The sequence below is a fragment of the Miniopterus natalensis genome, chromosome 4 (assembly GCF_054644295.1).
Source record: "Miniopterus natalensis isolate mMinNat1 chromosome 4, mMinNat1.hap1, whole genome shotgun sequence".
Taxonomy (NCBI): Eukaryota; Metazoa; Chordata; class Mammalia; order Chiroptera; family Miniopteridae; genus Miniopterus; species Miniopterus natalensis.
The window spans coordinates 93,524,085-93,550,349 of record NC_142084.1 but is presented as its reverse complement, the minus strand read 5'-3'; the positions used below and the strand labels follow the sequence as shown (position 1 = coordinate 93,550,349).

The window sequence follows — 26,265 nt, the reverse complement described above, 5'->3', positions numbered from 1 at the left end:
TCGCGTGGCGCTGTCAACATCGCATGGAGCAGAAGGATCGCTCAGCTGTGCCCACATTCCTGACCTTCAGAACAGAGAGATAATCATACAATAGCTGCTCTTTTTAGTCACTGTGTTTGGGGTAGTAAGTTGTGCAGCAACCAATAACTGGGACAGCCTCCCATGGGGAAGGCTGGGCAGAAGCCAGCTAGCAGGGGGGGCTGGAAATGCAGGCTGCGGGATCAGGCCCAGGATTGTCACGAGGACTCCAAATAGGAGTTAATGCTGGTATATTTCTTGCACACTTGAGATTCATTCCTGGAAAACGCAGAGGAGGCTTTTCGCAGGGCCTGGCCCATGTGCTCCAGAAATGAAAGCTGCTGCCTATGATTAGAACGAGTTCCCAGGGTCCGGAGAGGCTAAGAGGCCATCTCCTCCTTGGTTAGGCCCCTCAGAGCCTCGCCCTGTGGCTGCTTGGAGATGTAGGACGGCCAGAGGCCGGAGCTCTGAGATGAAAGGGCACAGGCTCAGGGCCAGGCCTGCTCTGCGCTCTTCCCCTCACCCCAGCCCTTTGGTCCCCAGGGCCTTTCCAGGGCCTGTTCCAACCACCCAGCAGCTTTCTCCCCAGGGCAGATCTTCTAATTTCCTGCCCTGTGGCAGAGTCATCGCTCAGTGAGCAAGATAAGGGATGGGTCTGAGAGGGGCTTGCTTTTGGACAGGTTTTCCCCACCCCCCAGCAGGAGCAGGGTAATTAAACTTGGCTGGAGTTGAGAGAGCAAAGTTTCCCCAAGCAGAACACTAACTCTCAGAGCACAGTGCAGATCAGAAGCGGAGTGGAAGCAGGGTCGAGATCCCTGCCCGGGAGTGTGCCTGTTCTTTATCCCAATGAAAGCCAAGTTCACCCCCTCCTCTGGCCCACCAAAGAGGGGCAAAAGCAGCCTGGGCCACTTGAAACTGGGGGGAGAAGTCAGCTCTGCAGATCTCTTTATGTCGCAAATGGCCATCAGCACATCCAAGACCTGGTTTAGTGGAGGCGGGTACAGTGATCCTGGTTGGTGGGTCTGGGTAGAGCCAACTCACACTCTGGTTTTGGCTAGATGTATACAACTTTAACCAGGTGGAGGGAAAAGGTTTTTTATTTTAAAATGAGGGTGGAGGGGAGGGGAGATAGTGAAATGGGAACGGGGAAGAAACCGGGTCTTGGCATTTAAAGCAACACAGTGACTCCACAGTGAGTCATGCCCCGTGACCTCTCCTGGCCTTGGCTTCCCAGTGGTGCCTGACCTAGAGGACATCTCATTGGGTTGAGTGTGACCTGAGTGTTAGCACTAACATGCTTCAAACATGTGTGGTGTTCATACTTCATGGCCCCCAGTACACGCCAGAGTCTTCATTAACGCGCAACTAAAGGAAGAGGAATTTCTTCCGATGCTGGAGAGAAAAGGGGGTTCTGCTGGGTGTGATTTGAGTGGTTCAGTCTCGCACATTACATTTGAAGGAGGACCTAGGGAATTTCACGGGTAATTCTCCCCACATCCAATTGTTACCCCTTTTCTTGGCTCCGAAGCTGGGGAAGTAATGACTTCACAGTCTTCTCTGCGCAGCCGACCTACCCGCCCGTTTTTGTAAGCGGCAATGACGCAAGCTTGATCCCGGCTCACTGCTGAATTGTTCCAAACTCCCGGCTAGCATGCTCCAAAGTAATGGTTTTATGACACACATTATAGAGAGTTCAGAACCAGGTAGTGTTAACAGCATCTTACTATATTTCAAAAAGCCATAAAGAAAATGGCTGTTCGCACCATTAACCAGATAATGTTAATGCAAATCATGTACCTAAATGTGAGACTCCTGGCTCCAAGAATACGCTGGAAATGAGTTAACATTGTAATTTTGGCCAACCAGTGGCTGACCTAATTTAGCTACAGGTAGACTGAGCGTACTGATGCTTGATATACAGGCAAACCCAGGGTAATATCCACACAGGAAAGAGGAATAGCAAGTCCCACAGTAGCTGGAACGAACACTTTGTTTTAAATGTTTTACCCTCATTAAATGCATTAATATTCATGAGTAAATGATTATCTATATGAATTTCCTATGGTAATGACTCAGATTCAGCCAATCCTCCCCCTTTTTAAGTGGATACCCACATCAAAGTACAGCACGATTTTATTGTGACTAGGGTCGTCTATCATATATCAATTTTAGGAATTTATTACCAAATTGTGGACATGACCAGAATGTGAGTTCATTCCAGGCTTCAGTGGCAAATTTACCCTTGGAGGGGGGTTCCCACAGCACTGAGGCACAGAGCCTGGCCCATGGTGGGCGCTCAGCAACACCTGAGAAACGGAAAAGCAGGTACCCTAGGGAATGGCATGGCTACTCCATGGCAGGAGAGCACAGAGCAAGGCAGGTCCCAGTGGCTGCAGGGAGCAGAGCAGCCTTCCTGGAGGAAGTGGGACAGAGCTGAGCCCCAGAGGAGGGGAAGGCTGGGGAGAGGTGGAAAGCTGTGCAGAGGACCTTTCAGAGTGGGAGGAAGGAGAGAGACAGAGGCAATGGCGTAGGAACATGATAAAGATGCTGTGACTTTTATAGAAGATGAATTGCTGGGTGGAGAGGTCACCCGGGGGCTTGTCGCACCAGCACCCTCTTACCTAGGAAATGTCCTCCCCTAACTCAGATGCTGTAGTGAAAATGGCATTATTCCTACAGTGTGAGCTGGCTCCCTGGGCACCGGCTGCCTGATGGGTGGGACCTGTCAGTCTTCTCCATGGAGTGTTGGAGCTGGGATGAGGGTATCCGTTCACTCTCTCTGGGAGGTCAAGTTTTTGATATAAGCCTGGAGCCGTAGGGGGTGGCCATACTCTGGCATGTATCCTGGAAAAATGACAGCATGTCTGCAGGTAAAGGGAGGCAGAGATGAGAGAAAGACACAGAGAGAGGGAGGGAGAGATCATGAGCTGCCTGGGGACATTGTGCATCCCAGGCCTTGGGTCCACAGAGGCCCAGTTGCCACCCTCCATCAGAATGCCTCTCAGAAGTCTTCCCTTTTGATGCCATTGTAATTAGCTAGTTATTAATAATTGAAAAGGAGCAAAGGGAAGGCCAGACATTATAGGTATGTCATTTGGGCGGCTTCACCAGGAGGCTGCAACTTTGTACTCCCCAAGGAACCACTGGTCCATTCCCCACAAATCACTGGGGGAAGGGGTCCAAAGGGGAGACAGATGCAGGCTCAGTGAAGTTGGGGTGACATAGGGAAGGTACTTGTCTGTCAGTCACACCTGGGAACAGAAATCATTGGCCAGAATGGGCATGGCCACTGCAAGCCCATGAAAATTTGGTAATACATAATCCCCTAAAAAAAGGAATTCTCTCTCTTTACTCTTGACTCACGGGGCTCTCTCTTTCCTGCTTCCTTGCATTTGCCTGTGTTTCTTCCATAGCCATGTGGCCCTGCACACCCCACATGCAATGGACTGATGGACTGCAGTGGGAAACAAACTAAACAAGCCTGATGCTGGACTGGATTACTCCAACATGGAATGGAAGCTCTGGAACTGGCTTTAATTCAGCCCTGCTAAAATAAAAATGGGACTTCTTCCTTGGCAGGATGGCGGGAGAGGGGACCTTGGAAACTCAGGGATTTAATTCCACACAAATAAAAATCACTTGTTCTCCTGTGCAAGTCTCAGAAAATTCTTTTTCTTGAAATATCACAAGAATTCTACTCCCATGAGCAACAGGTGGGGACAAGGACCCCCCACTTCCACTGGTAACACTTCAGCTTAAGAGAGAAACAGTTGGTGTCTGTGACTTAGCAGCAGATTAGAGATTTTTGTGCACCTGTAGCATAGGTCCAGATTCAGCAGAGAGGCCTCACAAATGATTGCACAGAGCCCATCTCAAAGCCAGTGGTCGTGTCCCAGATCCACATTTACCATGATGAGAGAGAGTTAGGAGCAGGAAGCAAAGGAGGGGATGCGTTCACTCCACTGCTTCCTGCTCTTTGCCAAGATCACCGAGAACCTATCACATCTGGGCAATAAAAACACTTCCCTCACTCCCCACGTGCACACAGCAAGATGTAAAATTCCGGGTCCAGAAAACTCTGACAGGTGCCGTGCCCCTTTGCAGGTTTTGCCAGAAAAAGGTTCAGAGCCAGCTGTCCTCTACTTACTGCACAGCGATTCTTCTGTCTGCGTCCCAGCCCTGCCTGCCTGGACCCCGCCTCTGCTGCCCAGGGTCTCACTCGCCACTCCTCTCCCCGAGGGGGGGAGGCATGGCACCGTCTGGATCCAGGTCCAGGCCTGCCTCCTTCACCCCACCCCAGTGCTCCCATCCCAAGGGAGCAAAACCGAGAATGAAAATCTGGGCCTATGAACACCCAGAACCAACCGGCTGGCTGTAAGCTGCCGGAAGGCAGGGACTGTCCCTTAGGTTTTTTGTTTGTCAGTTTTGTGTGCAGGGTGGGGTGGGGGACGGTGAAAGCACTTGGGCTTTGCTCAACTCCTCTGAGCTTCCGCTTCCCCATCTGTAACATGGGAAAGCGGTGACTATCTCTCCACAGGGATGGTCTAAGGACAAAAAGAGAGATGCTTTACGGAAAGGCATGAGGACACGCCGGGCATGTTGGAGCCACAGAGAAACAGGCGTCTTTCCTGGCCCAGTCCTGGCAGGTCCCCTGGAGCCTGGCAGCTAGGGTCACTCAGACAAGCGGCCTGAAGACCTGCAGCCTCCTCCGCTCCAGCCTCTGCTTTTCATCCTGAGTGAGCCATGCCCCCTCTCCTGTGTGGCTGGCGACCTTGGAGGAGGCCCAGTGACTTCAGCCCTTCTCTTAGCGGCCCCTGGAAGCCCCCTTCCCTCCACGCAACTACTGGGCAGCCGCACCCTGCTCTTTGTCTTCGGAGTTCCCCCCAACCAGCCTGCCCGCCCCCCATCGCTCACCCGACAGCCTCAAAGGCCTATTTATTTGCAGACTCACTTCCCGGTGGTTTAATATCCCCTTGAATTACTGCACAACCTCTTTCAAGTTATATCTGATTACTTTTCCCATTTAAAAACATGAGCACAGTTACCCAACAACGGCGCGTGCCGCTCCGGTCAGGAATAAAGTAGTGTCGCAACACCGTCGATGCGTCTCAGACAAGTAGTCAGGCCCTGGAAGTTATGTCTCCAGCCCGGGGTGAGATGCGCAGTGAAAGGTGCCATATACATGCATATGAGACAATAAATAGCTACCGAGGGAGAGGGCGCTGAATAATTAATTCACCCGCCTCTCCAGCCACGCTCTTTATAAATCTGTCCCCGAGGTTCATTTGTTGCTGTTTTTTCACAGAAGCAAATATTTAAAAGTAAAGAATAAATGATGCCCAGGAAGGAGACACATAAAAAGAAAGATTCGGCGGGAGGGAGACAGGAGATGACGGATGGGGAGGGCTGCAAGGTTGCTGTGGCGCTGACCAGGTGGCACTAGTTGCGGGGAAGGATGAGATTAGGACAAGCTGGGCGGGGCTGTTCCGCAGGAAGACAGGGCCGGTGTGGGGCCACCTAAGCATTAGGTACTCAGACTCGACCAACGCTGTGAACTTCTTCCCTGGGCCCAAGCCAACGTGTGGCTGGAGAAGGAAAACCCGTCAGGGACACATCTAGAAACTTCTAGAGCTCTCCTCTCTTCCCTTGCTACCACAGGTTCTCCAAGAATCACAGGAGAAGCAAAAGATTTTATGCAACCCATCCAAACTGGGCTTTGATGCACATCCCATGGCTGAGGGGTCCTTACTTGCCTTATCGCAGGTAGCCCTGGGTGTCGGAACGTTCTTTCTGTGGAGTCCAGAGCTGTCCCTGTGGGACCCACATTTCCCTAGTTGTTCCCCTAAGAGCCAAGAAGAGTCCAAACCCTTTCACCTATTGCCTATATATCTATATCTAAGTGTGTGTGTATGTGTATATATCTATATATCTATACCTATCTATCTATATCTATATCTAATCTATATCTATATCTATATCTATATCTATATCTATATCTATATCTATATCTATATCTATATCTATATCTATCTATATCTATACCTATATCTATCTATATTATCTATATCTATATCTATATCTATATAGATATGCCCAGAGATCAAGTCTCACGTCTCACCCACCCCATCTCCCTGCTTCTGGGCATAAAATTCCCCTGAGATTCATTTGGGTTCAGAAGCTCCCTTTAAAATGTGCTCCTTGTACTGGCCATTCATTCCCTAGTAGAATGAATCACTTCTACGGCCTTTATCAGATACATGCTTCACAAGTATTCTCTTTGTTCCAGGACTTACTTGCCTGTTCTTTTTGTTAACAATGTCTTTTGGAGCAGAAGTTGTACCCACTGATGAGGTCCAATCTACTCACAGAGTGAGGGTAGAATGGAAAATGGTACAACTACTTTGGAAAATTCCAAGTTGGCATTTTCTTATTTAAAAGTTAAGCATTCACCTATTGTGATCCAGCAATTCCGCTCCCAGGCATTTACCCAGGAGAAATGAAAGCATATGTCCACGTAAAGTCTTGTACATGAATATTTCATCTACTTCCACAGGCTTTGGGGTCGGTGACACTAAAGATAGTGAGTGTCAAGTTCCAGGCACTGTATGCATACAGTCAGTGCTCAGTGCATGCAGCCTCCCCACCCCTTTGTCTTCTAGGCTACTCTGCTTCTCGAGGGCGGTTCTGGACTCTGGATGCCCCTTTCCTTCTCAGGTCTAGAAAGCCAAGGGTGGTGGTGAAGGCATTTGCAAGAGTCACCTGCAGCTCTGCCACCTAATAATCGAGTGATCTGGGACCATGACCCGGCTGCCTGGTCTCCAGTTTCCTACCACACCTGACATGGAGAGGAACTGAGGACACCTCTCAGGGAGGCTGTGAGGACTGAGGGCCATGGGGTTGCTCGGCATCCCCAGGGTGGCGACAGGGGGGAATTGCTCTGTCAATAGATGCTGCCTGATCATATGAGGGTCTGTGCCTGGCCCTTCTCAGGGGCATTTGCATGCTACAGGGGAGTCAGGGGCGATGATCTGGAGGGGGGCTCTTGGGCATGAGAGTGGAGACATTCGGGATCTGGGGGCTATGTGACTCAGTGGCACCTCAGAGGACCTGTGAGTCACTGCTTACCTGGGACCCCCTTGTCTGGTATGAGGAAGACAATCATTTATCCCCACTTCACAGACCGAAGGGGAGGCTGGAGTGAGTGGGGTGGTGGGAGTGGCTTGGAGTGAGGAAGGTCTGTGCACTGGCTTGTGGTCAGGTCTTGCGAAGAGCAGGACTCCCCGCCCCTGCAGATGCAGGATCCAGGGACTGGGATGAGGTGGCCTGGGGGAGAGACCCACTGTTGTCTGGGGCAGATTCTGGCTGAGGTTTGTTTGGGCAGCATCCTGGGGCCCAAACATCTGCCTCATCTCAGGGACATTTTCCTTACCTATCAGAGAAGGTAGCCTGGTGCCAACCCTTGGGGTTTGAAGGCGTTTATCTATCCCCTCGCCTCATATTCTCAGTGGTTAGAGAGCCCAAGGAGCAGCTGCTCCAGAGCATCCTGGGGGAAATGACCTGCATTTGGTGAGCACCTAGTCCTAGAGCGTCCTGGGCACAGTCATTTGCACACCCTACCATGTCCCATTCCCTTCACATTCTGAGAAAATGAATTTGCATAAACTTGGGAGAAACTGTCCTGACTTCCCTGTCCAGGTGACCCTGCACACAGTAGGGTTCTGAGGTCTGGAACCACTGAGAAGATGAAGGGGCTGGGGAGGGTTAACGCTGGTCCTGGGGCTGCACACAGGCTGCTGTTCCCCATGTTGCTCCAGCAGGTCTCTTATAGTCTTTGGTGTTTCAGTGCCAGAGGTCAAATTTTACTTCAGACAAGGAGCTAATACCCAAAGTACATAAAGGCCTCATACAACTCAACATCAAAACAAACCAACAAATAATCTGATTAAAAAATAAGCAGAGGATCTGAATAGACATTTCTCTTAAGAGGACATACAGATGCCAATAGACACATGAACAGAAGCTCAGCATCACTAATCAACAGGGAAATGCAAATCAAAAGCAGTGAGATACCGTCTCATACCTGTCAGAGTGGCTATTATCAAAAAGATAAGAACAAGTGTTGGAGACAATCTGGGAGAAAAGGGAACCCTCGTGCACTGTTGGTGAGAATGTAAACTGGTGCAGCCACTATAGAAAACAGTACGGAGGTTCCTCAAAAAATTAAGAATAGAATTACCATATATGACCCAGCTATTCCACTTCTGGGTGTTTATCAGAAAAAATAGGAAACACTAATTCAGAAAATAAAAGCATCCCTATGTTCATTACAGCATTATTTACAATAGCCAGGATATGGAAGAACCTAAGTGTCTATCGATGAATCAATAAAGATGTGGTACACATATAAAATGGAATATTACTCAGCAATGAAAAAGAATGGAATTTTGCCATTTGCAACATGGATGGACCTAGAGGGTATTACGCTAAGTGAAATAAGTCAGAGAAAGACAAATACTGTATGTTTCACTTATATGTGGAATTTTAAAAAAGCAGATGAACAAACAAAACAAAACACAAACATCCATGGATACAGAGAACACACAGAGGGTTGCCAGAGGGGAGGGGGTGGGTGGATGGGTGAAAAAGGTGAAGGGGGATAAGAGGCACACACTTCCAGTTGTAAAATAAGTAGGTCCCGGGGATGTCATGTACGGCATAGGGACGGGGTCAGTAATATCGTAATAACTTTGTGACAGATGGTTACTAGATGGATATCATGATGATTGCTTTGTCAGGTTTACAAATGTCTAATCACTTTGTTGTACACTTGAAACTAATATAATATTATATACCAACTATAATTAAAAATTAAACAGAAAAAAGCCACTTTAGAAACATGACCCTGCAGAGAGACATCACAATCCAGCCTCCCCCACACACGCAGGTGACCGGAGCCTAAAACTAACCCCACTGACTGGAACCTTGATGTGAGGTGATGGGTGGGCGACAGTGATAGCAAGAGACGCAGAGCCGGGGGTGGTGACGTGGCTGGTGGGATGCCATGAGTTTGGAAACGGCTGAGGCTGCATGCTACGAAGGACGAGGGTCTCCTGGAGCACCCAGGTGGCGCCGATGAGGTCCCGAAAGCCCCGGCTCCCCTCCATCCCATGCCAGTAGGTCTCAGCCATTAGAAGCTGCAGAAGAAGCTCTTCAGAGCCAATGTCACAGACCATGGCGAGGTGCTGCCTGGAGCAGGCAGCCCAGGGCATGCCACATGCACAGGCCACGGGGCCAGGTCCGGGCCTGACAGACTTGGAAGCCACCGTCCCCTCCACTTCCCCCAACCAAGGCTAGGGGCCCTCATGGGGAACCCGAGGCTCGGCATCCCCTTTCCAGACCCAGAGAAGTCTCCTTTGGGACAGCAGAAGTCTGCCCATGGAAGTCCCCCCAGCTGAGGACCGATATGCAGCGAATCAGTCGCGTCTTACTGTGGCCGCCTTTGCTCCCAGACTGCCAAGTGTGTCATCCACCGCCCTCCTGGCGGCTTGAGCCTGACTTACCTGCAAGAGAGAACACAGACGGGGTGACAGACACCTTCCCTGGGACCAGCACGGCCCCAGGATGAACCAGTGAGCCCTGCGCACCGCAGGGGAGCTGGCTCTGTAAGGCCTCCCGGCAGGGCCGAGCCACCAGGGTAACCCGCGCCTTTCTCTTGATGCCTTGACCTTGACCAAGTCAACAGCCTGAGAGAAATATGATGAGGCACAGAGGGCTGGAGAGAGGCTCTTCCCAGGGACCCGGGGTGCTGGGCAGCCCCCGCCCAAGGCCTCCGTGGGCAGGAATGCACCTCTGGGGGCACCTAAGAGGTTTGCTCTTTCGGGGCTGAGAGGCGGGACGGCCTCTGCTTGAATCTTTTGCTGGGGGCCAAGATATGCTCCTTTTACTTGGCTACCAGGGGCCTTGCGGGCCACTGAATGCTTTGTCTTCTGCACCTCTGCAAGCCAAAAGGAAGTAGCCACGGCAGCGTCCGCTCTGCTCATCCCCCATGAGCCGCCTTCCCTGTGTGTTTCCCTGGCAGGATATTCCCAAGTGTCCCCAGACTCCGAGGCAGCTTGGGACCCCCGGCCGTGGTGAGGCAGGGCCGAGAGTGCTAATACCAAGGTTTCTCCCAGATACGTATATGAGCAGGCCCAGCAGACGCGAGGCGGTTTCACAAACACGGCTCCCCTGCTGACCGAGCTTACATCCGTGGTGTGCAAGCGCAGTAACGAACACTCTTCTGCTGCCAGGGGTGCCCACCCCTTTCACTGCCATTTTGCTGCCTTAATTGATTCATTTTAAGCCATCTCTGGATACTGACCTGCAGTTTGGGAGCATCACCCACCAAGGGCACACAGCCCAAACCATAAGGCACACATTCGCCTGAAATTCAAGGTGGCAGCTCTGGGTTCAAGCTCACAGGCTGAATCGACTTTTCCACCCCCTGCTAATGCACTTCCAGCACCAGGCTGGGTTAGACAGCTTTCCTCGCTGGGTGCTTCCTCACAGCACTGGTATGCTAATGTACATTGTGCCCACCATCTCCTGGCCATTGGCCCACTGTCCCTTTCTCAGGAGATGGAAACAATATCCATCAGGTACTTATACCAGCCACTCGGGGGGTCACCCTTGGCACCTTTCTGGCCCCCATTTCCATACTGAATCTATCACCGAGTCCTGCTGATTCTACTTTCCAAATCTCTCTGGAATTCACCATCCTCGACCAGACCACCATCATCTGTGGAAGTGATGGCTGGTGCTCAAGCAGCCGTCTTGGGCCATGAAGCAATAGCCAAGTTCCTCACAATTTCCCGAAGCTGCCGCACCAGCCCTGTACCAACCACCTCCCGCCTTCTTTTATGTGTGAGAGACGTAAGCCCCACGGTCTAACATCAGGCTATTTTGGGATTTGATCACTCGAAACCAAACCCCTCCAACTGACTCAGTCCCTGAGGCGGAGGGGAGGGATGTGGCCTGTGGACAGGTGTACCCCAGCTGGAGCACGTCTGACTCTTGAATTAGAAAGTGTTCCACAGGGGACAGTGTGCGGGGGACCTGTGAGGGGAGTTGTCACAACCACAGGCGCCAGGCAGTTACTGAGCATGGCCGTTACCTCAGCCGCTCCTCACAACACCCCCCATGAGTCTAGCCCGGTTATAATTTCCATCTTACACATGAGGAAAGTGAGTTTAGGGAAGCGAAGCAACTTGTCAAGGTCACGACGTTCACGATGGAGGCGGGAGCTAAGCCCAGGAAGCCTGGCTCCGGGCTTCTCTCCACCTCCCGCGTCTGAGGCACTGACGCCCCACACTTGGCGACCTCAGTGGCCTCCTGGCTGGTCTCTCTGCTTCCCTCGGTCTACGCTCGTCACTGCAGCCCCGTGATCTTTTCATAAACCAACCACCGGCATGCGGATGTGCGTTTGTTTTACTTAAATATCTCACAATGGGTATTTTATATGAAATACACCATTTTTTCACATTGTTGAACTACAAGCAGAACTGAATGACAGTCTGGAAGAAACGGAAAAACTATATAACTAGAAGATACTATTATTTCTATTACTATTATTTTTATTACTATTATCATTTGGTAGCCGCAGTCATATTAATAGCAGCAGCCGCAGAATCTCGCGTGGGACCTTGGGAAGAAACAGAAGGCAGGCTACTCCACGCGAGGCAGGGTGTTCGGCCCCAGAGAGACCTTGCTTGCTTCCCCGTGTGGCTCTGTCCTGTGCGGGACCCTGTGCCCGCGGGGACACACCAGCGCCTTTCCTCAGGAGCCGGGGCTGGGCCTTGCCCGGGCTGCTGCTGCCCTCTGCTGGCCACCGCGGGAGCTGGCCGACGGAGCCAACTCCCTCTGCGCAGAGGTTCTGGGGACACCTCCTAGGGGCCCCACTGCTCCCGCCCTGTCACTGTTGTGTGGGGAGCGGCCACAGGACTTGTGGGGAGCTGACAGTGTGATGTCGGGAAGCCACTGTTTTGTGTGGGACGGGGCTGCCCCAGGAACTATGCACAGGGTTGCTCTGGGCGCCCCGAGCAGGGGGGACAGAGGGCGACCTCTGGAGTGGGTGGGGACAGAAGGAGGAAGGAGGGGAGGTCTAAGGAAGGGGCGGGACAACCCGATTATGGCTTTTAAGTGACACGCCCACATCCCAAATACAGCAGTTATCAGTTACTTTCAGAAGCTGCCACTCGGATGCGTGAAATACTTTCTATTCCATAGATATCAAGTCCTTTGGCTTTGGGTCAAACTGGATTCGGGCCCCAGACACTAGATGTGTGACCCTGACAAGTTACTTAATGTCTCCAGGGCCCACTTTCCTCGTTGGGAACCCAGGATGCTGCGGGCGGCAGAGGGTGGCTGAGAGGAGCCTGGGCGGTGGGGAGCTGGCGCCCACGTCCAGTCCGACAGCGGGTCCTGCTGGCGCCACCCTCAAATCACACCCAGAACTGGCCACTTCTCTCCACCTCCCCTGTCCCAGGCACTGACACCCCCTGCTTGGTGACCGCAGTGGCCTCCTAACTGGTCTTTCTGCCTCCCTCGGTCTATTCTCATCACTGTAGCCCAGGGATCTTTTAATAAACCAAGTCAGACCATTTTTGTACATTTTATACATTTAAGCCCAGAAAGTTTCTGCTCAAACCCCTCCACTAGCTCCCCATTTCCCCTCAGAATCGCAGAGAGGCCCCTGCAAAGATCCTTGTCCTGACTGGAGACCTAACCCTGAGCCAGGCCGTGGCTGCGCCCACCCGTGGAGCTCAGGGTCGGGGAAGCAGCCAGGAGATGAGCAGCCGCGCTCAGCCAGCCTGGGGGCGCGGTGGTTCCGGAAGACCCCGCTGACTTGGGAGGGGGCTGCCTTGGCGGGGGTCAGGTAAGGGCTCTCTGAGGAGGTGATAGTTAAGATATCAGACTTAGAGCTGAGAGGGACTTTTGAGACTTCTACTTTAATAGCCTTCCTCTCCTGTTTATATATAGAGGAAAAAGAAGCCCAGAGAGGTGAAGGAACCTGCCCAAGGCCACACAGCGTATTGCTTACAGAGCTAGAATCCGAAAGCAGGCCTCCTGACAGCCTGGTTTGTGGCTGAGGATTGCTGTTCTGAAGCTGTAATTCCTAACAGGTATGTCCCAGAATGCTGGGAGACACTAAGCTCTCCATAATCTATGCACATATTATACTGTATTATTTATTTTTATACTTTTTACATATTTATGTTTTTGACCTTGTGACTAACCCAGGTGCACCAGGGAGCACTGTTATTATTGTTATATTTATTTATTTAAAATATATCTTTATTGATTTCAGAGAGAGGAAGGGAGAGGGAGAGAGAGAGAGAGAAACATCCATGATGAGAGTCATTGATCGGCTGCCTCCTGCAGGCCCCCCACTGGGGACCGAGCCCACAACCCGGGTATGTGCCCTGACCGGAATTGAATGGCAATCTCCTGGATCCTAGGGCAATGCTCAACCACTGACCCATGCCTGGCTGGGCTGTTATTTTTATTATTATCTATTATCACTGAGAGATGGTCAGTTCCTCAGAAAGATGAATTGTTTCCTTGGGATATTGATTTTTTTAAAGGGAAATAGGCTCAGAGAACCTTTGACCTACATTACATCATTTTTTGTTTGTTGGCACAAACAGGCACTAATCACAGATGCAAAGCTGAACAGAGGCAGGAGACTCAATTACACGTTTTAAACTCTACTTTTCAGACCTGAGGGAATGCTGGGGTGGAGAGCTGGATTAACTTTAAAATACCTTTAAAATATCTCAAAGTTATATGGCTCTGTTTCCTGACTTTGTGGGTATTCAGCTAATGGTATAGGACTTGAGTTTATATGTGAAACAATCCTAAGTTTTACTGAGAGTATGAAATAAAAAAATATTTTCATCATTTGTTAGTCTCTAGTTCCCTTCATGCAGTTCTTTTTATTATTTTAAAAATTGAGATATAATTGACATATAACATTATATTAGCCTCAGGTAGACAACATAGTGATTTGATATATGTACATATTGCTAAATGATTACCACAATATGTCTAGTTAATATGTCTAGTTTATCCCCATTCTTATTACATAAAATTTATGTAAATTTTATATAAAAAATATAAAAATATATAAAATAAAAGGACTATATGTAATATAGAAAATATGTGTAATTATAATATGCAATATAATTATAATATATAAGAGATATATAATATATAGGATGGGGCAGGAGTAGGTTGGCTGGCTCAGGCCAAAACCTCTGGTCATTCTGGGCCTCTCTGTCTTACCTGCACATCTGGCCTGGTGGCTCTGTATTCAAAATGCATCCTGAATCTGACCCCTTACCACCGTCTCTGCTCCACCCTGGTGGGACCCATCATCACCTCTCACTGGGTCCTCCTGGGTGCTCCCAGTCTATTCCCAGCACAGCAGCAAGAGGGATCCTGCTGAAATGCAGTCAGACCTGGCCTCTTGTCTCCAAACCCTCCCCTGGCTCCCTTCCACAGGCAGAGTAAAAGCCCCAGCCCTTCTCAGGACCTACAGGCCACACACAGTCGTCCTCTGGTCACCTCCCCTTGCTGCTCTGGCCTGGGCACATTCCCGGCCTTGGCCTGGGTGTTTCTTCCACCTGGGAAGCTGTCCTCCTGGAGACCTGCACTTCCCGCCTGACTTCAGTCGCTCAGACTCATTCCCAGCAAGGCTGCTCCGACCACCCAGCTAAGATCTGTCTGTTCTCTACATAACTCTCTCTTTCCTTGCGACCAGCTGTCCTACTCATTGCTATTGTCGTTCGTTGCCTATATATCAGGATGGTGTCGCGCCCCTGGGCCGAGCTCCCAGGGTACCCTCCTCCCCTAAATTGCGCCTGGCTCCGGGTACTGCTGGGCACAGATGCCCGCTCCGTCCTGTCTTGCTCCTTTTGGACACCAGGTGGCGCCCCGCACCGCCCCAAGACCCTGGCTTCCAGGGCTCTGGCTGGAGCATCGGGCCCTGAGAATGGGCCTTGGGGGCCCAGAGTCAGGAAAATGTTGTAAACCGCCTCCCCCTCCCCAGCACCAGCCCTATGCAGAGGGACAGATCCCATCCTCACTTTGGGACAGTGCTGGGAGGGGCGAGGTTCGTCTCCTTTTATAAAACCTATTGTTTATGGGGAATCTTGCCTGTTTGGTTTCCCTGTATCAGGTTCAGGTTTAATTCATTTCGCAGATACATTTGGCACCCCTCTAGATGGGCCTGTGTCGAGGACCTGGTAGGGCATGGGAGTTGGGGGGTTGGAGGTGGTAGCCCTGAAGGCTGGTGCAATCCTGAAGGGGGAGGGACAGTGTCCCAGGGGAGGACCAGCCAAGTCCCCAAGGTGGGATGAGCCTGGCACAACTGAGAACAGCGAGGATGCGGGGTGGGGGGTGCTGGAGAGGGTGGAAAGAGAGTGCGGTGGGAGCACCCAGCTGCCGCCTCTGGGCTGCAGGGCCTCACAGCTGCAGGGCCTTCCCTGCAGGCTTTGAGGGGCCCATGGTCCTTGAGTTTCAGCCTTACACATTTGATCTCTTTCCTTCTGACTCTGACCTAGGACCTCAGCCAGGAGGTCCCTGCATGGACAAGTGTCTTGCACCCCACCCCCCACCCCCATGACTCCCCGTGTTGGAATCCCTGAGTCTGCCTGTGCTCTGCAGCCCAGAGCCCCCAGACCTGCACCTGGGCAGGAATGAGCGTCTGCTTCCTGGGGCAGCGAGTTTAAGCAGCCAGGCAGCCTGAGATCGATGCATGTATCAGGGGCGAAGAAGGGAACAGATGTTTTCTGAACAGCAAATCCATAGATGCAGGGGTGGGAGGGGAGGGGAGGGAAGGAGGGGCAAAGGATTTTGCATTCTGGAGTCAGCCTGCGCAGGATGGATGGGAGAGCTCAGCGGGCGGGGTGAGGGAGCCTGTGGGAAGCATCCGGTGGGCTCCAGTCCAGAGCTGCACTCAGTGCCCTGGGCTGCAGGCCTGGCGAGGAGGGGAGGCCAAGGGCAGGTTTCCCGTCTGACCTGCAGCGCTCCCCATGGGACTGCGGGGCAAACCTGTACCGCTCAGATGCTTCAAACACGAATCCTGCAAATTAATCTTGAGCTGCCTCCAAGAGAAACTCCACTCCCAGAAATGCATGGGCAGTGATGTATGTGTAAATATTTATATACTGATGTATATGTATAAATATTCATCTATTGGTGTGTGTGTGTAAATATTCATCTATTGTGTGTGTGTGTAAATATTCATCTATTGTGTGTGTGTGTAAATATTCATCTATTGGTGTGTGTGTAAATATTCATCTATTGATGTGTGTGTGTAAATATTCATCTATTGTGTGTGTGTAAATATTAATATATTGATGTGTGTGTAAACATTCATATATTGTATGTGTGTAAATATTCATCTATTGGTGTGTGTGTAAATATTCATATATTGATGTGTGTGTGTAAATATTCATCTATTGGTGTGTGTCAGCGAAACAAGCAGGCCTGGAGTGAGGTCATTAAATCGCAGCTTTAGGTCCCAGATCCTGGGTGGGAAAAGCACCCAGCATGCTTTTTACGAGAGTTTCCAAGAGAGAAGTGCCTTCTTCTTTACTACAGAACAGTGACGTCTTCTCAGTGTTCCAGCAGTTTCCGTCTATGCTCCCGTGGGGGGCAATGTGTCCAGGAAGAACAAACCCAAAGCCTTTGGAGTCAGAGACCTAGGCTGAAATTCTAGTTCTAACAGGGATCACTATGCGCTTCTGAGACTCTTGACTGCCCGAGCCTCAGTTTCCCCACTTGTAATATGTGGCTATTCACGTGCCTGTGCTGTCAGGAGGAGGAGGTGCTATGGCTTCTGCACAGTGAGTGGGTTCGCAGTGGCCCTGGGGTGGCTGGCGTGACCTTCAGCTGATGCAGGCAGGGTGTTGGGAGGAGGGTGAGGGGAAGCGGCTGGCCCTGGGTGTGACTGACAGGTTGCCTAGGTGGTGGATGGGCCTGAGCGCCCCATGGTGGCCAAATGCCACCATAGAGAGCCTCTGGGTTGCACCCTCATTTTCTAATGCCATTTCTTGGGGGGTCCCAAAGGTAGGAAGTCCCCAGGCACTTCTTGGAAAAGGGGGAGAGGGAAGAAGGGTGGGCTTGGCCAGGGTCCCTGCCACCTGAGAGCTTAGAGCTCAGCCATGGAGTTCAGGATGGGCGCTTTTTACATAAAAGCTCTGACATTTACTAGAGAGAGGCCGCCTGACATTCTTACATTGCTGAGATGTTTCCTGGGACCTGTGGGCTGTGGAATCACGCCCTGTGCTCTCTAGCCATCCCCCAAAGCATGAGCAACTCCCCCATCCGGGCCTTGGTGCTGGGCAGGGCTGGGAGGGGCGGGGCAGGAGGGGAGCTGCCACCTTGGCTCTGAAAAGCCTCAGCCCTTTTGTGTGTCACCTGAAGGAGGTTGAACGCCAGAGATTATTTCAAAACACACCCTCCAAGGGCTGTCTTCAAGTCAAACCAGGGAGCTGGGGGCCATGGGCTGCCACTCGTGGCTTGGGCACACCCGGTCCATGGGGTCCACTAGGCTCTTGGGCAGTGGCAGGAGGGCCTGAAGCTTGGCTGTTTTCGGGCTCCTTGGTGTGTGGGGGTGGGGGGAGGGGGAGGATGGCAGCACAGAACACTCTTAGCCTAGCGTCAGGCTGCGTAGCTCAGACGAACCTGGTGCTAGTTCCGGTGGGGAGGGCAGGGCATTTGCTACCAGCAAAGGCATCTCATTGAAGGAGTTCAAGAGGCAGAGCGAGCTCACGGTTCAGGAGACATGGAAGCAGGTGAGGGCTGGAGGGTGCGAGGACCAGGCCTCAGGCTGCTGGGGCAGAAAGGGGGTTAATGAACAGCCTTGGAGACCTGAGAACCAGGCCTGGAGATGCAGATATTCTCTCTTCATTAGAGTTTATTTGCTCTCCCCTCATATTGTTCAGGGCCAATAACAGCTCTGTGCTACTGAACAAATGGTGGGTGGGTTATGGGGAAATGCCAGGGACCTGGATCTTGTTCCTAACTCTTCCCTGTGAAGTCCAAGGACAAAAACAGACACAGGGAATGGGGGCCACAGCCCACATCGGCCCCAGGGAGGGCACTGGCCACAGTTGCTGCTGCAGCTACCGGGTTACCTTCACCCCTGGCAGGCCACTTGCCTCTGTGTCTCAGGCTCCCAAGCCCACTGGGCCTAGGATGCATGCTAACACCCTAGCTGCAAGGGAGGCGAGGAAAGTGACTGTCTAGTTTTCTAGGCTTTTCAGGAGGGATGTGGAACACCCTCCCCTTCTGCCAGAAGCAGGAAAGCTAGGAAGTGGAGGAAACATGGAAGCAGGCTGGGCCTCCCTCCCCACCTGACCCTCCAGGTGCTGAGTCACACAGGTTTGTGGGTTGGGGCAGACCAGAAATGTCAAACTGCACGTGAGACTGAGTCCTAATTGGAAGGGATTCTCTGACACTTGAAAACCATAATTATTACAGAGATGAGAGCTGAAGTGATTGCAAAGCTGGAAGAACAGCCAGAGCTGTGGTAAATAAAGATGTATACAAGAGAACAGAGGGTTGAAGACAGAGTTTGCAGAAAAAGAGGCTCTTCATGGTTTGTACCCCTCATGAGTTTAGCTCAATGAATCTGTTACCTTCTGGTGCACAGATTTGTTAATTTTTGCCCTGCCTCCCGACCCCCACCTAAGGCTACATTCCACCAGCTCCGGGATCTTCTCAGTCAAGACCATTACTGTATCCCTAGTACCTAGAACAGGGATGGGCACAGTAGATGCTCAATAAATGTGTTTTGAATGAGTGAAGAAACAGCCAAGTGGATACTCGAATATGTTTATTAATATTCTATGGCCTGTTGTATTAGGTAGGTTGAATCTATTATTTGATATTTGAGGGCTGAGCGTGGCCCTAGTTAAAGTAGCCCTGGTGCCCAGGGGCAACTGCCCAGGTCAGTGCACTAGGCGGAGCCGCTTTCTCCCAGACACCAAACCACCGGAGGCAGAGGCGCGGGGCCCGAGAGTCCCGGCGGTGAGTGAATGGGAGCCTCGGCTCTGGGGCACGGGAGGCTTATGAAGCAGAGTTCAGATCCTTAACTAATTAAATCACATCTGTTTTGTTTAAGGGGAGAGCATTGGGAGGAGGGCGTTTTAGTTTCCTAGGGTCCTGAAGCCCCACACGCGAGGTTGGCTTAAAAGAACAGAAATTTATTCTCTCCCAGCTCTGGAGACTAGAATCTGAAATCAAGGTGTCAGCAGGGCTGGGCCCCCTCTGAAGGATCCAGGGACGAATCCTCCCGGACTCCTCCAGCTTCTGGTGGCCCCAGGTGTTCCTCGGCTGCATCACTCTAATCTTTGCTTTCGTCTTCACATGTGTCCTCTTTTCTTATAAGGACAACAGTCATTGGTCCCACCCCTGAATCCAGGGTGATTTCATCTCGAGATCCTTAACTAATTAAATCTGCGAGACCCTATTTCCAAATAAGGTCACATTTTGAGTGTCCATGGGGATGTGGATTTTGGGGGATACTACTCAACCCAACACAAAGGGGGTATGGACTAAGGACCTCCTTTGCTCTAAGGACAGAGCAGGCCGCCTGCATCTTCCACTTTTCTTTATGTCTCAACAAACAGTGAGAGAAATATCATGATGTCCATTTTTTTCCTTCTGGACAAGGACACTGAGGCTCAGAGAGGTTCAATGCCTCATTGCAGGTCACAGGGTGGCTTAGCTGGAGAACCAGGATTTGAACTCAGGACTCTCAGACTCCAAAGCTGCTTATGCTGGTTTCTGAGCAACTCAAGGACAGAGGTTTGGTCTTATTCAACTTTTCAATTCCACCTTCTATCATTTTAGATCTAATACTTTATACACTGATAGCTCTGAAAATTGATTAAAAGATAGAAGACCACTGACCTTGAGAAAGACCTAGGCACTGAGTTGAGTGCTGGGGTGTGTGGCTGACCACCCTCCACAGACCTACTCCAAACAATGCTCTGTGGTGACAAGTGACAATGCCATCTCTTACTCCCCAGCTGCTTCAGCTCCACTGAGAAATCATACAGCCCCTATAATCTTAGACCCTTGCTAACCCTGAGAAACAGGAAGGCAACCATATGATGATGAAAATCTAAACAGCAGCTTCAGGGTGTCAAATGCCTGCTACCCCCGCAGGCCCTCTTGGCCAGGCCTTTTATACACACCATGTATTGAAATATTCACAACAGCCCGGCAAGGTGGGTAGTGTTATCCTCCCTTTGCAGATGGGAAAACTGAGGCTCAGAGAGGCGATGCGACTTTGGAAGCTTGGAAGACATAGAGCCCAGGTTCTGACCTGAGTCTTCCTGACTCTGGAGTTGGTGCCCTTTCTGTGGCCCTATTTTGCTTCTTTCCAGCTTCCCTGCCACTGCCTCCCTAACCCCCTCCAGTGTGACCAGGAGATGGGCACATCTGTCCCACAGCCGAGTCCCTTGGCAAAGGAAGGAAGTGGGAGGAAAGCAGAGGCCAGATTGTCAGTCAAGAGGACATCTGGGCCCTTGAGGAGAGCCTCATACTGCTCTGAGTTTCAAATGACTTGAGAGAGAGTAGAACCATTCCCTGGAGAGCCAATTAATGCAGGTGAATTTGCATATCTAAATTGGTTCATTAAATTGTGACAAGCTCCCAGAGGATTTGGGGGTAGGTTCAGGAGCATTGAATATCTAAAGGTTTTTGCATTAGTTAAAGTGCTTTTTGTTTTATTTCTCCAATACTGTAGTTTAACTTGATCTGGCTTAAAAAAATAAGAGAGAGATTCACCAGCTGGTGGATCTGTGCTGTCCAGATGCAGACGAAGCTTCAGGTACAGCTTGATCAGGGATTCAGCATCATTCTGTGATGCCTGCCCCTCCCCAAGTTCAGTTTGTTCTTAGGGCTTGTTCCTTCATGGCAGCAAAATGACCGTGGCGGCAGCAGCCCTCATTTTTGGGCTCAACTCCTTCCAGAGGAAGCCTCTCTCTAATCAACAAACCAGACCTCTGAGCTTCAATATTATTCAACCAACTTAGGCCACATGCCTTTCCTGCACCAATGGTAAGGCCAAGGGACTAGTGAGATTAAACTGCTCAGTGTGAGCCCATCAGAGCCCCCCCAGCTGGAGGTGGGAATCCGTACCAGGCACTGCAGGGCAGGGGAAGGGGGGGGGGTGTTGGGAAGACACTCCAACGTCCAACAAGGAGTTCTCCAGGGGGAAGGAAAATAGATCTGACCTTCTTCGAGCACCTTCTATGAACCAGACACTATGATAGTTTTTACAACACATTACACGGTGGGTGTTTTTATTTCTGTTTTTGAGATGCGTGAACTGAGACTCAAAGGTTTGCAGTTCATAGCACACCTGCCAGAAACTCACTCCAGTCCAACAGACCCGCTCACCTGCCTCCTGCCTACAGGCTCCCCCCAAGACTTGTGTGCCATCAGCTCTTCAAACCTCACAGCGGCCCTGTGAGAGGTGAGGCTCGCTCTCCCTGGGTACAGATGGGTAAGCTGAGGCCCAGAGAGTTCAGCCGCTTGCCCAAGGTCATGAGCCAGGCTATGAACTTGGGTCCGTCAGACGCTAGTGTCTGACTGTGCCACCTCTGACTGAAAACACAGAGAAGACGGTGCATTCTTACTAGGCTACATGTGGAGGGGGCAGTCTAGGGGACACCATCTAGGCCTGGGGACTGTCCCTGAGCTCCCAGAACTCTGGAACCAGGGTCCTTGTGGGGAAACTGTTCGCCTGGGAGCTACCAAGGCTGGGTTTTTAATCAGGCGGCATTGAAACTGTCCCATTTTGTCTGTGATTATGCCGGATGTTTACATCGTTTGTAATGAGGCAAATTGGGACAAATTGCCAAGGACAGTTTTGCAGACGAAACCAGCAGAAATGCTCTTGTCTCCAGTGGTCCCCGGAAGGGCTGCTTTCTCTTTCCCTGCCCTTTCTCCTGGGGATGCTGTGGGAAGAAATGGTACTTTATATTCTGAAAACTTCTCCCCGGCAGACAGAACACTCCCTGTAAGACAACAGCTCTGCGTCTCGATGGTTTTCTCTCCCTTATCTGTTTACTCTCTCCCAGCTCGAAGAGAAGCAGTGACAGGGACCACAATCCTGGGTCCTGCACAAAGAATGGGCTAGAGCTGTGTTTCCTGGCATGCCCTTTGGCAGGCAGAAAAAGGACTCCTGATTCAATTAAATTCAGGGAACAGGACGACTAAGTCAACCCAGAGTCTTCCTGCAGGACATTTCAGAGCCTTTGGTAGGCCAATGAGCAATGAGTCTCCCAGAGCAGAGTGGCGTATAGGACCGGGGACCCTGTGATGGAACTTCTCAGGAGCAGAACCCACTTTGGACAAGTCCCGTGAGCACGGTCCCCAGAGGGGCTGCTAAGAACCAGCCTGGCTGGCAGCGGCCTTGACCCCTCTGGCCTGTTAAAAATCTGTCAGTCTGGCTTACAGTGACCCAGATTCTGCAGGGGGAGGTCCCGGCCCGAGCGGGTACTGTGACTGGGGTACGTGGGGGCCAGATGGTTGTGGGGTGTAGGCCTGGAGGGTCCAGATCTGACGCTGCTCCAGTTTCCCCCCAGCTGAACCTGCCGGCCGCAGAGAGGCTGCGCTCTCGGGGCTCCTGCTGCCTCCCCCGAACCGAGTGTCCCCCTTCCTTCCACACTCTGCAGGGCTAACCTGTAGCTTCACCTTACCTTCCTGTCCAGACCTGGGGTCCTCGGGGCAGGAACCCTGTGTTACTATCTTGAGATCCTTAGTCTCCAGCTCAGGGCGAACATTTATTACATGCTCACTGGGTACCAGATCCTGGGCCCTAGAGATGCTGAGAGGAGCAAGACACAGGCCCTGCCCACAAAGGGCTCGCAGCTTAGTGGAGGCAGCAGACGGGGGCCACGGTTAAAACTGGTGCGATCACTGGGCTGCTGGGGACAATCAAAGGGCAGGGGCAGGGCAGAGGGACCCTGCTCAGCTTGGGGACACACAGAAAGACTGGATTCCAGAGATCAAACAGTGACATCAGGGATAAGCAGGAGTTAGCCAAGTACAGACAGGTGGATGGAAGCGTGTTCCAGGCAGGTGGGACAGCCTGAGCTAGAGCCAGAGGCATAGGGTTTAAGGAACTGGATGGAGGTCCGTGTGGCTCCGGGGGAGCCCGAGACCTGCAGAGATCTGAGATGCCAGGTTGGGCGTCTGAGGGAGAGGAGCCGAAGAAGCACACAACCCCTCCCTCTTTCACAAACACAACCCCTCCCTCTTTCGCAACGGGGGGGGGGGGGGGGGGGGGGGCAGTGCTGACTTTCACTGGGAATGCACAGATGTGAGAACAGAGGCCCCATTCCCTTGGCCAGCACCTGTCTGGGTACCAGGACCCTGCAAGGTCCTCCCCTCAGCTCCCAACCCTGTTGGGCAGGAAATTATTTGAAATTACAAAAAACAACAAAAACCAGTGGCAGAAGAGAGCTCCAGCCTTTGTCCTAGCTGTTCCCTCCCCTCCCCTAGAACCTTCCCTCCCATGCTCACAGGGCTTGCTGTCTCATGGTATTAAAACCCTTCTTTGGACACTCAGGCCTCACCTCTGGCAAGAGACCCTCTCTGGACACCATTCTAGAAGCAGCCTTGCCTTTTCTGCCTCCGTACTCTGCCTGGATGTCCATCCACTGCACTTACTGCCACCTGACGTCCTATTGTGCACTGATCTGTCCACTCAGTCCTCGCTCCTCTGAAATGCTACGACGTGGAGCCCCACGCAGGGTCCACTTGTGCTGAATCCCCGTGCCCAGCTCAGTGCCTGGCCGCAGGAGGCGTTCAGCAGTTGTTGGTGGAATAAATAAACTAAGGACAGTTATGAGTGCTAGGAGCTTCCACACGCATCGTCTCATCAAATTCTCAAAACTACCGTAAACACCATCCTCATTTTGGGGGTAGGCTCGGCAGGGGGAGGGGCGTGTTGAGGATCCCATAGTCAGCCACTCGTGGGGCCAGGAGGAATCCAAATGTGCGTATTTCCACTCCTCCAGACTTAACCAGCCCTGTGCGGTAGACATTATATTTCTCCAAAGGCCGCCACCCCTCTAAAGTAGCCCTGCTCCCAGACATCCCAGTTCTGCCCCTTGTGAGGCGATGTAGTTCCCTGAGCTTTCTGGGGGAAAACTAACAGAACTCCCACCAAAATGACATAAATAATAGGCACCACTTATTGAGCACTTACTATGTGCCAGGCACTGTACTAAGGACTTTACTTGCACCAACTCAATTGATCCTCACAACCACCTTATAAGTTCTATTTTAATCCCATTTGACTGATAGAGAAACTGAGGCAGTAAGGGCTGAGGTGTGGTTTTGGGCACGGGCCCATGGTAGGATGGCAGGAGGCAGAGAATTCTCCCTTTGTTCTTCACCAGCTTTGATCTGGTAGACAACCCCAGGCTGCTGGGATTTTCCCTGCCATGTTCTTGGACAAACAATCAATTCATCAGGAGTATTAATGAAAATGCCAGCTCCATTATCACAGAAACTTAAGTAATTTATTGGGAATTGAACTCTGGCCATTAAAATGTTATTCCAGACGTGCCAGGCTGTGCTCCGTGCGCTTCTGCCGGGGAGCCACGGCTCCGTAATGAAATCGCCTGGTGCTCCTGACTCAGAGCTGATGGCGCCTGGCTGTGCTGTGCCAGGAGGGCGCCTTCCCACAGCTGCACATGGCGCTGGGTCCCCAGGTCCCTTCTTGCTGCAACCAGCTGTGAAGCTCCTACTATGCTCCAGGCATTGATATGGGAAGCAAACAACGGAGACACAGGCCCTGCCTTCCAGGAGCTTATAAACTCACAAGGGAACCAAACATGTCAAGATGGCTATGTGAACACGCACGAAAACAGCCCAGGCAGTGACGATAGAAAGACCAATTCTGGCTCAAGGCGGACGGGAGGCTTCCTGGAAGAGGAGTCACTATGTAAAAAAAAAAAAAAAAATTCTTTCCTGGTAAGTTGCTTCTCTCTGATGAAATCTGATGGGATGGGCTGCAGAAATTGGTGACCTGAAGGTTTATGCACACAGTGCATTCTCCATGGGGACGGTAGTGTCTCCACAGGGGTGAAACCTGGTTTGTGTGTGTGCGTATATGAAATCTTACTCTTTATGTTTAAAGCACACATGTACACACAGTACACAGACAGGTATAGAGTATGTTTCTGGTATTAAAATTTCATAGCGATCGACACTAATTTGGTGAGAGAGCAGGTGGGGGTGTTAAGATGAGAGTCAGAGGAGGTTGGACAGAGGAGGGCAGGTTTCAGCTGGAATTTTAGGGAAAAGCATGTGACTGCCAGGTGGGGACAGGCGGAAGAGCATTGAGGATAAAGGGACCAGACACCATTGTCATGACGATGTGAGAAATCAGCGCAGGTGGGGCAGGGGTCATCAGGAGAGAGTCATGGTCAAGCGTGGGTTCTAGAAAAATCTCTCTGCTGTGTGGAGAGTGCTGGGACCAGGACTCAGCCCAGCAACAATCTAGGGAGAGACAGGAGAGATGTGGGAGGACCCAGCGGGATCTAAGACCGACTGGCCCCGGGTGGGGGAGTCAGCCCTAGGTCTCTAGGGCCCGAGCCGGGTGGGGCGGGCCCGGCTATGACCCGAGAGTGGATGCCGCATGGGCCGGGTGGAGTCTCTGAGCCGCGCTGGCCACATTCGCTAAAAGCCAACCTAACGTCGTTAGTCCGGCAGGGCCATCAGTCTTCTCTCCCCCTGCCACCAGATCAACGAGGCTCCGCTCCATTAAACCAATTTACTCCAACTCCGTCCACTGGGGAAAAGGAGCGCCTCTGGGCAGAGGGCGGTCTGGTCCCTGACCTCGGGCTCACCCGGGGGGCTGGGCCGTTTCGCTCCCTAGGCGGGCCCGCTTGCTGTCGGCCACTCGCCTGCGCTGTCACCGAGGGTCCCGGGGTGCTCCGTCCAGCCATGGGACCCCTGCAATCATACCCACCTCTCCCGTCACCCCCATTAGTCTCAAAAGGGAGAGCAAGTGCTTCTTGCCGAGCGGGCTTCATTTCGCTAATGGCACTTAATTCCTCTGCCTTTTAAAGATGCCTTGGGCATGGGACAGGGAACGGGACCCTGGGTATAGATGACTGAGTGCTGAATTCTGATGGGTTCTCGCTAGAGGCCCCTGGGCTAGTAAAGCCC

The 26,265-nt window shown here is 51.7% G+C and overlaps 1 protein-coding gene across 7 annotated transcripts in view; it reads right to left on the bottom strand.

The window, feature by feature from the left end:
- The window catches only part of KCNIP1 (potassium voltage-gated channel interacting protein 1), a 239,921-nt gene that overhangs the window by 52,299 nt on the left and 161,357 nt on the right, over positions 1-26,265 (bottom strand). The window contains exon 4 of one of the 7 annotated variants that reach the window (XM_087816106.1): positions 5,403-5,443. The exons of the other annotated variants lie outside the window; for them this stretch is intronic. Within the exon in view, the coding sequence (XP_087672232.1) occupies positions 5,403-5,443 (41 nt within the window). The remainder of the gene's footprint in view (positions 1-5,402; positions 5,444-26,265) is intronic. 7 annotated transcript variants of the gene reach the window in all.